The sequence below is a fragment of the Zonotrichia leucophrys genome, chromosome 1 (genome assembly GCF_028769735.1).
Source record: "Zonotrichia leucophrys gambelii isolate GWCS_2022_RI chromosome 1, RI_Zleu_2.0, whole genome shotgun sequence".
NCBI classification, from domain to species: domain Eukaryota; kingdom Metazoa; phylum Chordata; class Aves; order Passeriformes; family Passerellidae; genus Zonotrichia; species Zonotrichia leucophrys.
This window is the reverse complement of record NC_088169.1, coordinates 64,341,381-64,357,966: the sequence shown is the minus strand read 5'-3', so window position 1 is coordinate 64,357,966 and position 16,586 is coordinate 64,341,381. Positions and strand designations below refer to the sequence as shown.

General features: G+C 40.6%; 1 protein-coding gene across 1 annotated transcript in view; it reads right to left on the bottom strand.

Moving 5' to 3' along the window:
* Positions 1-16,586, bottom strand: part of WDFY2 (WD repeat and FYVE domain containing 2) — a 59,635-nt gene that overhangs the window by 11,009 nt on the left and 32,040 nt on the right. The window contains exons 3-4 of the mRNA XM_064715214.1: positions 13,031-13,104; positions 6,177-6,231 (exon numbers count right to left, since the gene is read on the bottom strand). Coding sequence (XP_064571284.1) covers positions 6,177-6,231; positions 13,031-13,104 — 129 coding nt within the window. The remainder of the gene's footprint in view (positions 1-6,176; positions 6,232-13,030; positions 13,105-16,586) is intronic.

Genomic DNA, 16,586 nt, shown 5'->3' with positions numbered 1-16,586 from the left:
CAGCACAAGTCTTCCCTCCATCATTGCATGATCACTAAGAAAGCTGCCACTGTGGAATGGACTTGGGGTTCCATTTAAACCTCTTTTGAGCTAGTTTTTTGACAGCGATGAAAATGCCTACACTGCTGCTCCTCTTGCTGTGAAGTTCTGGTGGATCCAGGCTGTGGTACCCCAGCAGAACAATGAGTTACAGCACAGGCACAATGCTGCACCTCTGGCTGTGAAGTTTCGGTGGATCCAGGCTCTGGTACCCCAATAGAACGATGAGTTACAGTACAAGCACAACGCTGCACCAAAGGGAAGTTTCAGCATTAAAAGGTTACTAGAAAAAAATTTAAATAAAAGAAAATATCACAGCTGTGGTAGATGCATAAAACTGCTGAAGAAAGAAGCTTCAACTGCTAACAAAATAAAGCCATCAAAAAGGTTTCATTAAAACAAGGGAACACATGCTTGCTTTTTGTATGAATGACCAGTGGGCTTGGTCATGAAGTGCTGATTGAGTTGATATTCTAATAAAACAAGTGGCTGGAAAGACATTCAGAACTATTCCCAACTGTAACTTAATGGTGAAAGCCATACTCCTCAATCTGGAGCCCTACCGGCTTATTACTGTTCTAAGACACAGCAACATATGTCACACAAAACAGACTGCTCGTATTTGTTTGTGCAAAAGCTGACACAAAAAAAGACTGAATATGTTTAGAAGCTTAAAAACCAGCCCCAAGCCTCCATGTGAAATGCAGAGAATCACCTCAGAACAGTATGGGAAGATTGCTGTCTGCCCTATACAAATATGCAGCATATATGAGAGCTGTGTTCAAACACCACAAGGCAGAACTACCTGAAGGAAAGAAGAGGAGGCTCCCAAGAGCCAACACCAGCTCTGATCCACACTTTTTCAGACTGAAATTCCCTGAGCAGAAAAATCAATAGATGTATTGACACAACTTGCCATAATGGTGACTGGCAGCTAAACCAAAGTGTCATGTGTGAACTGTGCCCAGATGCTTTCACCCTTGCCCATTTGAAGACCTCAGATTTTTGCTTTTACACACACAGCTTTTACATTCCAGATAAAAGAATGGGGACCATCCAGGAGTCATTTGAACTATTTCAAATAGGTCCCATCTCCTCTCTACCCTTGCTTTCTCTGGGAAGAAATTCAGTGGCCCCTGGGTGGGGGTGGCTGAACACCTGCACCAGCCAGTGGAGTGCTGCACTTGGAGAGGAACATGACTGCTGCCACAGGCACCTCATGGGCTCACAAATGTTCCAGGAGCTTGTGTGAACCATCAATGCCACAGACATACCCATGTATTTCCACAGGATGTGCAAACCTGGCTGAGATGAGACTGCTCAAGGCCTCTCCAGGAATTTTTTCTCAGCATGTGGCAAATGCTACTGCTAGTGACAGCTTCTTATGGTTTAAATTGATTGTGAGCGTAACTGGCATCACCCAACTCTCCCAAATCTCCTTCTACCTCCTGAAACTTCTAAAAATTGGGGTTTGTAATTTTTGATAGAAGTAGTGCCTGTGGATGCTGAAGCAGCTCTTTCTGGCAAGTAAGAAGCAGACATTAAAAGATGGTACTTGCCAAGGGGTGGATGGGGTGTACATGACAGCTTTGCTTATCCTCCCTCCCTAAAAGAGCTTTCAAGTTAGCACTCTGTTGTCCACCTGCACATATTAGCTGGTGCAATCAGACGTGCTGATGGCAGATACATCTGAAACAAGTGAAAGTCTACAGTGCAGATCATCTAAGTAAAAGAGCAAAGAGAAGACAAATGCAAGTAGAAAGTCACTTGTCGTTAAGAGGGCATTTGACTCCTGTAAGGCTTAAAGAAGCAAAATATCAGTAGATTGGAAGGTGATAGAAGAGCAAGGAAGGGGTCTGGGCCCTAGGATTAACACAGGTTCAGCACCTTGAAGCAACAAATAGAAAGCTGGTCCTTTACGTATTGAAAATTTGATCACCATTTTTATGCAGAAAAAATGTGGAGCAAACAATTCCAAAACTGCTCAAACAGCAGAATGGAGATGGGGGATGAAGTGTAAATGTGCTCACTGCACAGGAAAACTCTCACCAGGCAAGAGCAGATCTATGTAAGCCAGAATGAGAAGAGAGCCATTTGTTGGGAAAAATCATGCTGTACAAGAAAGGAGAGAAGGAGCAGAGAGGAGAAGGGCACAGTTACATGTGCAGCTGGAGGGCAGAGGGAGCAGGATGGCTGCTCTCCTGTATGAGAAAGCAGCAGCAAGCACTATGCAAAGAGCAGGTTGGAGAGAGGATGGAAAGGCTGTGCCCAGAAAAAAGAAGCTGCAGCCAGGAGGTGCACAGCAAGATGTCCGCAAAGGAAATGGAGGGTCAGTGCTGTGCATAAAGGCAAAAGTCTGAGAAGCATGGCCAGTGCACAGCCACACAGTGTTGGGCAAGAAGCTGTTCTGAGGGGTTACAAATGTAAAAAGTATGAGCAAACAACAAAACAGAGGTGGAAATTGCAGGAAGAAAAAAAAGCTTGGCATGAGCAAGAAAAGCACAAGTGAAGAGGCTGTGCTTAGGAGAAAGCAGAAATAAGGGCATGACATGAGCTAGCCTGAAAGCAGAGGGATAGAGGGCCACCCTTGAAAAAGGTGCTGCACAAAGCATGGGGCAGAAGTAGGCCTGCAAATCTGGCTAAGCAGAAAAATGTGTGTCTAATAAATAAATAAAAACCAAAACACTGAACCAGGAGCTGTTATCCAGAGGGAGCACAGCAAAATGGTCCAGCTACAGGAAGCAGGCTGGAGAAGGCCATAAAGAATTGGAAGCACTGACAGCCATATGGACCAGCCTGTGAGGGGCTGGAGGGGGCTGGAATCCAAGGCTGCTGAGAGAAGGGAAAGGTTTCTTGGAAGAATGTGGGAGGAGCTGCCCAGGGAGGGAACAGAGGTTGTCTACACCTTCAGCTGGTGTTGTGACTGAAGAATGGGAATGATGATATGGGAGACAGACACACGATGAAAAAAGTTTATTTCCCAGGGCATCCCAAACGGCACTGATCAAATGCTTGCCCTCCTCCTTATGCAAGGGAATGAGTCAGTGCCTGCAGGAGGCCAACGCCACAAGACCGGCCCCGGAGTCCTGACTAATCCTGTGTCACATCCCCCATCTCTGCATTCAGATTCCTTTAAAGAAATAAGATTTCACAACTCCAGACACAGTGTTGCAGCAAAACCTCCACAGTGCATGTCCAGCCATGTACATCACCAAGGCCAGGCTCCATAAGCCACTAGACCCGGCTGCACACCCCTAGCAAGATCAAAGCACAGCCTATCCACGTGCTGTCACGTGCTGTCACAGAAGATCATTTGGCCAACATATTCATGGCCTTTCAAGACACAATAAATGTTCTTTAATCACTACAGCAGCCTCAGCTATTTATTATAATGCCTCGTTGCGGGAGATGATCAACAGCCCACCAGTCAGTGAACAAGGGCACTGCTGACCATTTACAAAGCTAGCAAACACAAAACCAGCCATCATGATTCAGCTAAAGCTACTTACTATCAATATTTAGTCACTTTGTAGGCTAAATAAAAGTACTTACTCCTCCTAAAATACTTTTGAAGAACATAAAGGCCTTACTTGAAAACTTTAAGCAAAACTTTTCCAAAGTAAGACTTTTAGCAAATGAACCACTAGAAGGCCACCAGACCCAACAAAACCACCTGTTCCTTTTTAATTTTTCCTTGCCCAGGTTTTAACAAGATGCTTATGCCAACCCCAAAACTCAGTATGGCCATGTGAGAAATGTGCACTGCAGGGATAGGATTGTGGAGGGAGTCCTACTGCTCCATGTGAGGAGCGCGCATCTCTATTGGATCCTGATATCCCTACCCAAAGGACTACACTGCTCTTCCCTGCATATTCTCCCAGACAGCATATTGAAAATGTGGCTCTTTCCTCCTTGCTGTGTGCCAGCTGGTCTTTGGACCCAGTGAGGCCACTGGTAAGCCCAGATCCAGTGTTCTGGTTGGAGGCAAAAGTAGCAAGAGGAGCATGAAAGTGCCTAACACTGTGTGGAGCAATGGAACTACAGGATCCTGTGACTGGCAGCAGCTCACAGAGCACCTCACTTTTGCAGTGTTTCCCCAGAACTCCAGATCTCCAGCATAGACCCAGGGATCAGACAGATAGGGTGCTACACTCCTTCACCAGCACCTGGTGTGAGAGTGGAGGATCCAGAAGCATGTCTTTTTGGAGGGAGCTGGTGGGAGGCACTGTGCTGTGGAGCAGCAGGCAGCCCCAGGTCATTGGTGCCCTGAAAAAGTGGGGATTCTCTTCAGGGTTTTTTTTTTTTTTCTTTTTCCAGTGTTGCACAGTCAGAAAACTGTTCACTGCAATTGTGCAGGTGTGTGCAGTGAGACACTGGCCCAAGTTGTCCAGAGAAGCTGTGGATGCCCCATTTCTGGAAGTGTCCAAGGCCGGATTGGATGGGGCTTTGAGCACCTGGTCTAGTGGAAGGTGTCCCTGCCCATGGCAGGGGGGGTTGAACTTACTGATCTTTATGGCCCCTTTCAACCCAAACCACTCTATGATCCTATGAAAAGCCTTCCCAGACAGGCTAGGAAGAAGGTGACTCTAGTTAGGAGAGTGGTCACCTAACTCTCCTATCACATCACTCTCCAGTGATGTTTATGTACACTCACTGGAATCCTTTGCTCTCCAATATTTGGGGAAGCTGAGCTCTTGGGTTTTCCCCCAAGGACAACCCATACAGGTTCTCCATGACATCTTCCTATCCAAAGGCCTCCTCTAATGTTTGCAACACATCTGGTATATTGCAGAAAGCCACAAAGAACAGCTTCCATTTTCCTTTTTTAATGTTATGAGCATTCTTGCCCAGACCTTCAGTGGGCTGTCACAGCCAACAGGTTTTCTGAAATACTGCCAAGAAATGCATTCCCCCTCTTACAAAATTTTCAGCATTTTCCCTGAAGAACTCATCACGAAAGCTGTTCTCATGCCTATGTTGTTCTGCATATACAGAAGGAAAGACCTCAGCTCACCCTCTTTAGTGACGCAACATTTAAATATGAAACAAATCTGCATTAAACTTTGGTGACTGCAGAACAATCATAAATTTGGATATTAACACCTGTACAGTCAGACTGCAACAATCTCATATAAGATTCATAAATGTAAATATTTTATATAAATATTTTATCATTATTGGATATTTTTCTTCAGTTTTTACAAGCTAAGAAAAAATGCAGGCATTCTAGCTTAATTTTACAACACACTAGACATTCATGAAACACTCACATGTTAGCCATGCTCTGCAAAAATCAAGATTCTCTTCATACTTTAAAATTCAAATGTTACAAAGTGATCCCCAGAGCCTCCATTTAGAGATTTAAATTACCCTTTCAAGGTATAAAGCTCAAAATATATGAGTAAGAACATATTTTAAAATGTATGTGAGAAATGTCAAGCTAACATGTCAGAGCTTCTATACAGAAACATAATGCTTAGTATATAACATGGTACCATAAATTATCATACCACCTCTTAGTCTAACAGCAAAAAAGTATATAAGAATAAATTGTCATATGTATTTGTTACTTCTATAAGAATGCCTGTCAAAAACAGTGTCCTTTAGAAGTTTGAAAAGGATAAATAGGTTTCTGAAAACATCACATTAGTGAACACCAGACTCTAATTAGGAAAGGTACGGACCGGCATTTCTTGACCTTTTACTAGGAGAGGTATTCACTGATAATTATTGTGGTTATTGGAAATGATAGCTACTGAAATATAATCAGACTAACCCCAAAAGCTTCAGCCTTAAAACATGGTTTAGTTTCCTAAGTTGTTTCAGTAGATACAATGGATTACTGAAGATTGAAAATTAAAACTCCTATTCCCCAAACGTGGACAGTTTGCTGTCTACTGTGATATTCCATTCCAAAGAAACATTTAAAAGGAAAAACAGAACATGAAACAGCTCTTTTAAAGTTCTTGTAATCTCAGAACAAAACACAGTATAGATCTATTGATAAAACCAGCAATTACATAAGTTTTAAAAAAATATGACATTGCAAGGGAAACTTTTCCATTCATACTCCTTAAGAAAACACTAACAAAAATTAATGACAATACAAACCAATTAACATGGGTCATGGTTCTTACCCTGGTAACTTTTCACTAGTGTCATCTTGTTGTAATCCTCTGATAAAATGAATTCCTGAGGGAGGGAAAGAAAAAACAAATGAAACAGGACTTAGAGATGTGAAGTGTTTGAGACTGTTTACATTTGAATACTTTACCTAGGTAAGCTCTCCCTTCTTCACAACCACAGCCCTATCTATACTTTTAATAATTTTGAGTACCTGAAACCCTGAATTATTTCACTTTTTAAAGCTGCCTAAGGCAATATTATGAGTGCTTCTGAATAGAATGGACAAAAGAGGAACCATTAAAAAAGAAATCAAAAAAGCTGGCAGAAATGACTGGCTGTGAGGTGAGGTGCCACAAAATAAGGAACCTGAGACCTGGTGAACACCTGCTGCTCAGAAACCTGCCCGTGTGCACAGCTATGTGTGCCCACACGTACATTTGTGTATACACATGTATCCATGTGTGTGCATACACTAAATACACCCCAACCTGAGCACTCAGGAAATACAATATAAATATCTAAGAGACCCTCCAAATTGCTCAGTCCAGACTAGGTAGCAACAATACGTGATAGGAATGGAATGCATTTCAGGTTTCTGTTAAAAGCCTCTTAGTGTTTCAGACAAACAGAAACCCAAACTTCTCTGTGTCCAGGGAAGAGCACACCTCTAGGGACAGGCTCTGTTGTCTTGGTGCTGCTATTCAATTTCCAATATGGCTTTGTATGGCGAAATGGCAGCCTCAGCTCCTAAAAAAGTCCCAGGTGGGTAAACTCATTGACCACCCGCGTGCTCCTGCAGATCATTTTGAAGAGGAGAGTTACTCAAATCTGGGGAAACAGAATGGCCACTACCAAACTCATGCAAGATCTCTGGAGGAAGCACTCAAGCAAAGGGTAGGCTTTGTGGCAGCACCACATGAAGCAGATTTCAGAGAGCTGTCAGGTATCTATGTACATACATCACAAATTTAGAGAAACACAAAGTAAAAAATGTAGGAGTGTAAAACCACATAATTTTAAAATAATTTATAGCAAACTACACAGAAACTCCCTGTACTAATCTGCCTAGAGGACAAAAGAAGTAAAACCTAACTCATTTAACCTGAAATAAGATGGAAAACTAAAATAAACATTACAAACACAAGATAAGCGAATTTGATAAACATACAGTTGTGAAATGTTCCTGTGCACATGCCAAAAGCACTAGAGAAAACTGGACTTCAGAAGCATAGAGACTATGTTTAAGGCAAACCAAATGTTTAATGCAAAAGAGCAAAAGACATTCTAACCCCCAACAGGCCAGTATTCCCCCACCCCAGTTTCCAAAGTACAATTTAAAAACAAGTCACTCTGGATTTTCTGTTGGGTCACTGCAGGTAATCTGCCTGGCCTTCAGCACCAGAATTATTCAAACACATCACATCTACAGCTTGGCACCAAGGTGGAGAGGTTACAGTACTCATCTGTGGAACATCTACAGATCCCAGCTTCCAGAAAAACAACTGTGAGTGATTTGAGGCAGCTATGTATTCGGCTCTCTCTATGTTTCTGTTCATAAATTTGTTACAAATACATTCTCTTAAATTGCTCTCTACTTTTTATCTTCCTTTCTTTACTGCTCCAGTTCCCAGTAGGTTTCTCTGGCAACTGAGGACTACAGTGGGGAGTATTACTTAAACAGCAGTAACAAATAAATTAAGTCAGCTGGATTTCTATACCAGGGTCACCCTAGCTCTACAAATCACAGAAAGTTTAAAAACTGCTATACCTTTCCAGCAACTAACAGTCAAACTTGTTTTCCTTAACCACAGCCTGAAGAATACTGTATCACCACATGAAATGCTTCACTACAAAACCTACTTGAAGCAGGACCCTGTGCTAGAATGCTAATTTTCTGCTATTATTACCTAAAGAGAAATTGCTCTAATTGCTGCAGCACGTGATGGGAAGATTTCCCACCAATTTGGCTGTCCTTGTCTCTGACTGCAGTGGCACACAGATGCTGGTGACTTCAGGTGGCATGTAGAGAGTGGATTGCATTCTTACTTTTATTTGCATTTTTCTCTCAACAAATTTGATGTTGCCATTCTGTTTTGTGATCCAAAGAGCCCTACAGTTTCATTGAAAGACTGAAAAGGCTTTTGGATATCTCCATTATAATATAATAAATCAAACGTGTGGTTTGTAAGGTGTATCCAAGTACTGATTACCGCTGTATTCCTAAATATAAACCACAGCTATGTACTATCAATACACTACCCCATCCAAAATAAGGACAAATATAGTACAAGATAAACACAGTTTCAGTTAACCTAAATACAGGATATAATTTTTTTTCCCTCAAAGACTTCTTGCATATAATTTTCTTCTTTGAAATCACATGATAATTTGTGATGCATTTTTGAATCTTTCTGCAGGTCTCCCCACTCCTCTTTACAATCTCTTGTGTTCTTCCATTGCACTTATTGCCCTCTCCCTCTTCAGGCCAAATGCATTAGTTGTGTCACAAGGCAGGTAATTTAGCACAGGGCACCTTGCTCAAGAAATTCATGCCCTATTGCACATAAAATGTGTAATCTGCACTACAAAAACACTGACTACATCTCTTCAACATTGTACCAGCAGAAGGTGTTTTTTTTATCCTTGCCTACGTAGATGTTTTGCTCCTCTCAGAGCTGCTGACGCTCAGTTCTCATTAGGCAGCTTCTGGCTCTTCTTAATGAGCTGGAAAAGCTGGGGTCACCTACACAGCTCACTCAGTGCTTGTTAACAGAACACAGAAAGACTTCTGAGTCCTGTGCAACCCTTTTGCACAGGAGGGGTTGGGACACATAAGAGCACTCAGGATGGTAAAACCAAACACCCTCCTTGCAGAGATTAAAAACAACTTTTCTGGCAAGATCACTCTTTATCCTTCAGAAGTGGTTTTGGAGCTACTTTACTCCCTTTCTGTCATAATTTAAATGTTAATGCTCAGTCTTGCCTGTTTCAGTTGAGCTTATTATTACAACAGCAACTTGGTACCATGACAGTCTTCACAAAGCACAAAGGAGAATTCTTGAAGACTGTCAAAATCTAGCTGTCCACTTTGCACAAAGACTCACAACTATTCCTTTGTGTAGCACACCTCCTTCACATGAAATACATACACCCACCACAAACTTCCCTTGAGCAAAAGACTTCTGTAAAACCTCATCCTAGAAATAGTATCAGCATCTTGTTTAAATAATTCAGAGTCCTTGGCTATGGGGCTGAGTAACATGGTCCAGGAGCTAAGGAAGATCCATGCCTTCCCAGAGCTCCATGTATGGAGAACTCTCCTTAAGCAACTGAATCCATTTCTGAGTTAATAATCTTTATATATTAGTTATGTGTTACCCATGCACAGGCTAGTTCCCACCCTGGGGAATTTACAGTCTGCTGTTTGATAGATGATGCCATTTTGACAACACACTACAGATCTCTTTATAGGCTTGACTTTATCCTGTTAACACAAGTGACTGACTGCACTCTCAGGTCTTCCAGGGAACAAAAAAAACCTGCTTCAGAAATGGAAGAGAATGAAAACCTTAAATCTTCTGTCAGACACTACATCTATATCTGTTAGGAAAAAAAACCAAGTCTCTATAAATAATGACAGCATTTTCACTTTATTTATTATATAATTTAATTTCATTTCTTGAGGTAAAAAAATACTAAACTCCCCACAACAGCAGAGGGGAAGGCTGTAAATCAGCAGGTAGATCCTGACTCAGTCTCAGATATTCAAAATACTGTTAATGATCTGGTCAAACTTGTAGACAGCTGCAAGATCAGATGAGGTGGAAGATGAATTTATCTTAATAAGTACCATCTCAAAGGACAAATTCTGAAGCGATTATTCTGGTGCCCTGTTGCCCTTGTGGCTCTGCTCAAAGTATGTAACAGCTTCATACAAACTTAGGCATGGTCAGCAAAAAAAAAGAGAAATTTAATTCATCTTCAGCTACCTAAAAATTAAATCCCTCATTCCAATCTCCCCAAAAATGAAGAAAGAAATGTATGCCATTTCATAACAGTTTCTAGAAAAACTAAAGTGGGTGCATCCAAAGACAATTCATCTCTCCTGTACTGCCTTCAGAACCTAATGCTTAACTTTATCTAGGAAATGAGTTTTCATATGGATGAAAGAGGTGAGAAGTCTCATCTTGGCAGTGGAAATCTCCTGTTTATTGCAAGTAAAAGACCCTTCTGTTTCTTGTGCTATCTTAAAAACCTTGCAGCCATCAAAGTATGTTTTTTTCCAGTACTGAGCAAGGAATTTATGTCCAGGATAAAGTCTTTTGGCTTACAAAAGGGATTTCAAGCAGTCTCTAAAATGTCATTTCTTCTCTAAAAAAGGTTTGCAAATTGTAAAAAAAGCAAATCACAGAAAGTTTGGGTTTTTAACACTAGGTGCCACCACTCTTCAAGCAAGGTGCTAGACAATCTTTACTTGAGATAATGGTGTGCTGTGCTGCACAAACCTTTGTGCAGCCCCCGTGCTGAGAAGTGACAAGAGGTTAAAAACAATCTCTTCTTCTCTGTAGAAGCAGAACTTGCTGCCTTGTTTCACAAAAGAGGTGGCCATACGAGCTCACCTCAGGTGGCTTTGCTGGAACTTCTTTCTGTGCCAACAGTGCTGCCCGTCCTGCTCAAAATGCAGAATATGCATTCCTGAGGTGCCACACCTATAACCAAAATCCATACAGCTTACAAAAATTTCAAACAGAATAAAAAAAGGCAGTTCCACTTTCTTATCCCCATTTACAACAGAAAGTACTTCCTTGCACTGTAAAAAAAAATCATTTGAGATTATGTGTCACTCTCATTACTATCAGCTCACAGCCCTTACCAGGAATCCTTTTTTTTTTTTTTTACCCAAAGTGAAGGCACAGAATAATAGTCAGGATTTTATTGGTATGGTTGGATGGTTTTTTTGTTTGGGGTTTTTTTGGCCCTGCACCCAGCAGCCAAGTGTGCTGGGCATTACAGAAGTACTAATGTGGAGCAGCTGACTAATTCCCAAATATTTCAAGCTGTTCAAGCAAATTGCCTGTACTTTCCCTTTGAGGAAATTAAAATAAGGGTACTAAGGTCACCTTGCTGCAGTAAGTTCTCTTATTTTGTGGTCAATGTGCCCTGCTTAGATATTCTTCTGCTAAACTAATCATCATAGCTGGGCCCAGGAAAAAAAAATTTATCCTTTCTTCAAGAGGGTGATTGTAACCCCTGTTCAAGTATCTGGGGCTGTTCTCTATGCCCCAGTATTTCTGGGATTTGAAAACAGGGCTCCCCTTGCTCATCCATTCCCATGTCCACCACTTCTTGCAACATATTACAGTTGTGGCTACTCTTACAAGTCGTAGGTTTGCTACAGATGAAAACATTTCATTCTTTGTACAAATTTTTGGAGTGAATTTTTTTCCCTACCACACAAGTGCTTGCAGCTTACAGAAGACTAAATCAAGCAACACAGACAAGCACTTCCCCCTTCCTATATACTTGTATCCAGAAGACTGGGAAAAGAAAAACCCAGCTTAGCAACAAATAGAATCTGCCTTAGATGTGGCAATGAAAACCTATAAATATCCAAAGTCACGTGTAGGTTTATCACCTGCATATCTCATTTACCTTTTTTAGCTTCAGAATGGAAAATATTTGACCCCATTTACTCTGAAGCATCCTCTGACTCTTCAAAACAAAATGCCCCCAAGATGAAGGACACATCTCCCATCATGCCAGAGTATTTAAATACCTTATTTACAGTTGCCTTCACATTCCTCAAAGCCCTGGTGAAAACAAAAGTGCCTAGTAGGATCAGCAAATTTCAGCTATTTCAGAGTGGGAAGGAGAGAATTTCAGAGGTGCAGAGAATTCTCTGGAATCTGTCCCATCTTCTAGATACAAAAGGAAAAATCTCCTACAGGCACACAAAACTCTGCTACTAGGCATTAACAGCTTTATGGGTCAAAACCTTCACATCTTTGAGGGAGCTACAGGCAACAGCTAAAAGGGTCACATCCCCTGCCCCAAACACCACACTGGCTTTAGTGCAGACAGCTGCCCTTCTGTCATTCAGTTATAAGGCCCATAAGGCAGAGATAACAGCAGAAAAATCTGAAGTGATGGTAAACTGATCTTAAACTGGAAAAGGAATCTATTGTGAAGCATATGTGAAAAAAACCTCTGACCCATGACTCTTCCACTCTTCCAAAGTGATACAGCTTTTTACTCATCATCCCACAAGAAAAATCTGATTAATAAGGTAAACTGCTACCCTCTATCAGAGATCTAACAGACACACTCCTCTTTTAATATCCAACTTCCTTTCCACACACCTCTATCTCATATGTTAATGAACCAAATCTCTCAGCAACCTCACTGCCAGTTAGAAGCAACTCCTCTGAAGGGAGAGGAAACAAAATCTGAACTCTGAAGTTTGGAAAAGCAGATAAACACGGAGCAGAAATCCACCTTCTGCCTCTAAGAAGATGATTTTTCCTCCTCTTAATTGCTGCTTTCAGAAAACTTTGGTACCATGTAATTAACAAGTCACTTAAATTTAATAAAACAACAGCTGTTTTTCTGTGTTATTTTTAAAAGATATGCAAATTAAGACAGTTTGTTGACTTGCCCCATAAATACAGTAAACCCCACTCGATCTCTTTGTGGCAGCTGGAATAAAATTTTTAATTATCTAACATTTTCTGTACTACAGATTTAGTTCCACTATCATTAAAAAGTCTGTCGCCCAAACACTAGTTAAAAATATTCTCACCACATCTTCACACACATACTTCTCAAAAAGGAAGCATTTCAACTAGAAATCTTTGGATGTACTTACTGAGATTGTACCATTGTCTAGACCTATGGACAGCCTTCTGGTTTCCGGGTTAAAAGACATGCATGAACATGGAGCTGAAAAAAATGAACATGTTGATGAAGTTAACAAAACTGTGATTCTCATTTTCTTGAAGTTCTGGAAAGCCTAAAGTTAGCTAACATGCTTTATGATGCTGTGCAGCATTTTGAGCTTACCAATAGACAAGCATTAAAATAAATGTTTTCTTGCAATTCATTCAACCCTATCCTATTAGGACATGGAAAAATAGCTATTTCTTGCTCCAGTTCCCTAATTTTTTTTTCTTACTAGTTATCTGTAAAGAAGCCTTTCATATAAGAGGAATTGTGCTGCTTTGATACAACAGGCACTTGACATTTCAGTATAAGTCAGAGATTACTTAGCTGAATAATTTAGTTTTTTACATTTGCCTGAACTGTGCTGACAATAAAACAAAACACTACATTATGTCAGAGGCTTGCATCCTATACCTGCAGTAAGAAAATTTCCCAGTAGGAATCAACATATCAACTAATATTAAGGACAGAGTTCAACTGTCCCCTACTCCAATTCCATCACAGACAGTACTATGACAGTATCACATACTATGGTCAAAATAATTTATCTAAAACTAGCCATTGTTTGATTACATTGAAATTACTCTAATAAATATCAAGACTTATCCTGAAATTGCACACAAGATGGTCACAGTATGCTCCCTCCCAGAAGGATCTGGCAGGATTTGTACCCAGGATAAAAGCAGGTCTCCTCCCAAGAATTCAAGAGCTGTGCTTGGTTTAATTGAAAAGTCGTGAAGTTACATTCAGAAAGCAGGAATTGCTTTTACTACCCAACACAGCATCATGCAGCTGGGAATCCTGCTGTCCCAACAAACCTTCAGGGATTATTTTTCAGGAGCAATTCCCAACTGCAGCTAGGATAACAGTAAGAATTATAAAGCTTTATAAACCATATTATTATGATAAATACAGAGTACAGTCAGATGCACTTTTAGTTCTGCTTTTCTTCCCCCTCTTGGTTTCCACTGTCCATTGTGATTCTCGCATGTTTGTGTTACTAACAAGCTTGGAGTCCTCTCTTTCGTGATCCAGTATCTTCTCAATTTGTGAAATGTCTCTCCTAGGACTAAACAGCCCATAGCTTAGCAAATCTTCCTTGATAGTTTAATTGGCAGCAAAGCTATATGAAGAGGAGTCAATGTTGACTGTGTAATAAAACTTGTTCCACTTTCAGTATTGACTCCCTCTTGAAATGTTTCCTGGAGGACAAGTACCATAAACAGAAATCCCATCAGATCCACATCCAGGCAGGCACCTCAGTTTATTCCTTTCCTGGAAGGGCTGACTGAACTGAATCAATTAAAAGGCTTCACTTCAAGGAAACTGACACAAAGGAAATAATTAAATCCTAGTAACAGTGACAAAATTGCTCCTTCCTGTACCTCTCCCTTAGAAAAGGCAAACGGGAATCATCCCTTCCATAAGTGGTGCATTACTATTACACTGAGGCTTCTATGCCTGTAGCAGAATAAGAGTTGTAGGAAAAAAATGGACAGAAAACTCTCCAATTCTAAGCATAATAAACATCAAATAAGTTTAAAGGCACTTAATGCCAGAACAGGTATATCACACAGCAGCTTTTACATGCTGGACACTGGGCATACATTGAAAGAGCTACCAGCATCAATGAAGGCAATGAGCTGCTCACTGAGAAGTTGCCTAAGGTAAAATAATTATTTGAAGTATGCTTTTCCCAAACACTTCAGAAGCAAATGATGCAAGCAATTGCTTGACACAATTGCAAAAGAAGTAATTTCTGAATTCCGTAGCTGTGTGTACACAGTCATAGCAGCGTCAAGATACTTACTTTGCTATAATGATATTTCCCAAGGGAACTCTTCAGTAACATGTGCACTTAGAAAAATCATTATGACAGCATTAAAATTATGCCCATACCAACTACACTGATGTAGTCAGTTGTGCTACTTGTAACAAGACTGCAGCTTACTCTGGTAAAATTAAGACAATATTCAGGTACTTTAGCACTTAGGCACATTAAAAAGAGGGAAAGAAAAAAAAAAAAACAACAAAAAGAAACCCTAAAACCTTAAGCTTCTGAGATATTTAAGACCCTTTAAAAACCATATCCAGGAAAAATAATAGCACTCTGAAGACTCTCTACTTAAGAACTTAGCTATGATTTAGATTTCAGACTGGAAAAAGATTCATCTGAGCTGCTATGGAGGACAAGCAGAATATTCCTGATGCAGAAGTCTGGCTGCAGTCTTTTCTTAAATACAGGGCAAATACACACTGATTTTTTGCCTTTAGAAAATGAAATATGGAGAGAAATCACAATTATATATTTCATGCTCTCAAAAGCATGTCACCTTCATTAGAGGCTGACAGAATCAGAAGAGAAATAGAGACTTTGTCCCTGCAATTCTGGGACTCCCCTCTGAAGTGCCTAAACATGACACAGTTTGAGACCAAAGGAGCAAGTTTTGCATTGCAGTTGTTTCACCCTCCTGTTCAAAGCAAAGTGTTAGTTACGAAAGCCATCATAAGACAAGCAGTGTATTATCTGCCTCAAAGACTGGATACTCCATTGTTCACCAGTACAATAAATCTTTTACTCCATTCCACATCTCTAATAGGGTTTTTTGGTTGCATTTAGGTCTTTTTGTGTGTTTTAGTTTTGCTGGTTTTTTTAGTGGAAAATTTTACTTGACTCTTGACTACAATTTCTTTACCTTTCATAAATCTGCGTCTGCTAAGCTGTTTTTTTAGTCCTCTGCCCAAAGTGACAAATCTAACCATGGTTACACCTGTAATCAAGAGGACACATCTAACCAGGGTTACATGTTTACAGAGCTCTGTTTTTAATCAGCTGTTGAGACAACGCTGGTGCAAAGGAAATGGATTAGCAAGGCTTCAGCTAGAACTCTTTTTCTTTCTCATGGGCTGGAGATGATGATCAAAAATATGGCCACTGTGCTGTCCAGAATTTTTTGACCATAGAATCACCCACAGGGCAGAACATAAAACTTTCCAAATTAGGAGAAATCCCACCTCTAAGCTCAGAAGAGAGCTATAATCTTGGCCTTTTTTACCATTAGGTGTTTAATGATTTTGACATTCAGAATGCATTGATGACCCTGTTTGGGTGCAGAACTTGACCAAAGCACATCACTGACTCAACCCAACTCCTCATCCTTCTCATTTCCCAGAGGAGCTAGTCTGCAAACTCAGTTATTGAGGCTACCTGATATCAAATCATAAAATAGATTGGGTCACACATCACCACAGTCAGTCACAACTCAGGCTAATGGGGTACCTAGAGGTAGGACTACCACTCACAGCTTGCTAAGCAGCACAAAGGCACCATTGTGCCTCCTACATATTTACACAAAGAAACTCTCAGCAGTCATTCTTCTTTAAACAACAAAACCCAGTATGAACCTAAAGCAGAGCACCATCAAAAAGGTGATCAACACAGAAACAGACAAAACCATCATTTCCAGTCAAGTGCAGACTTG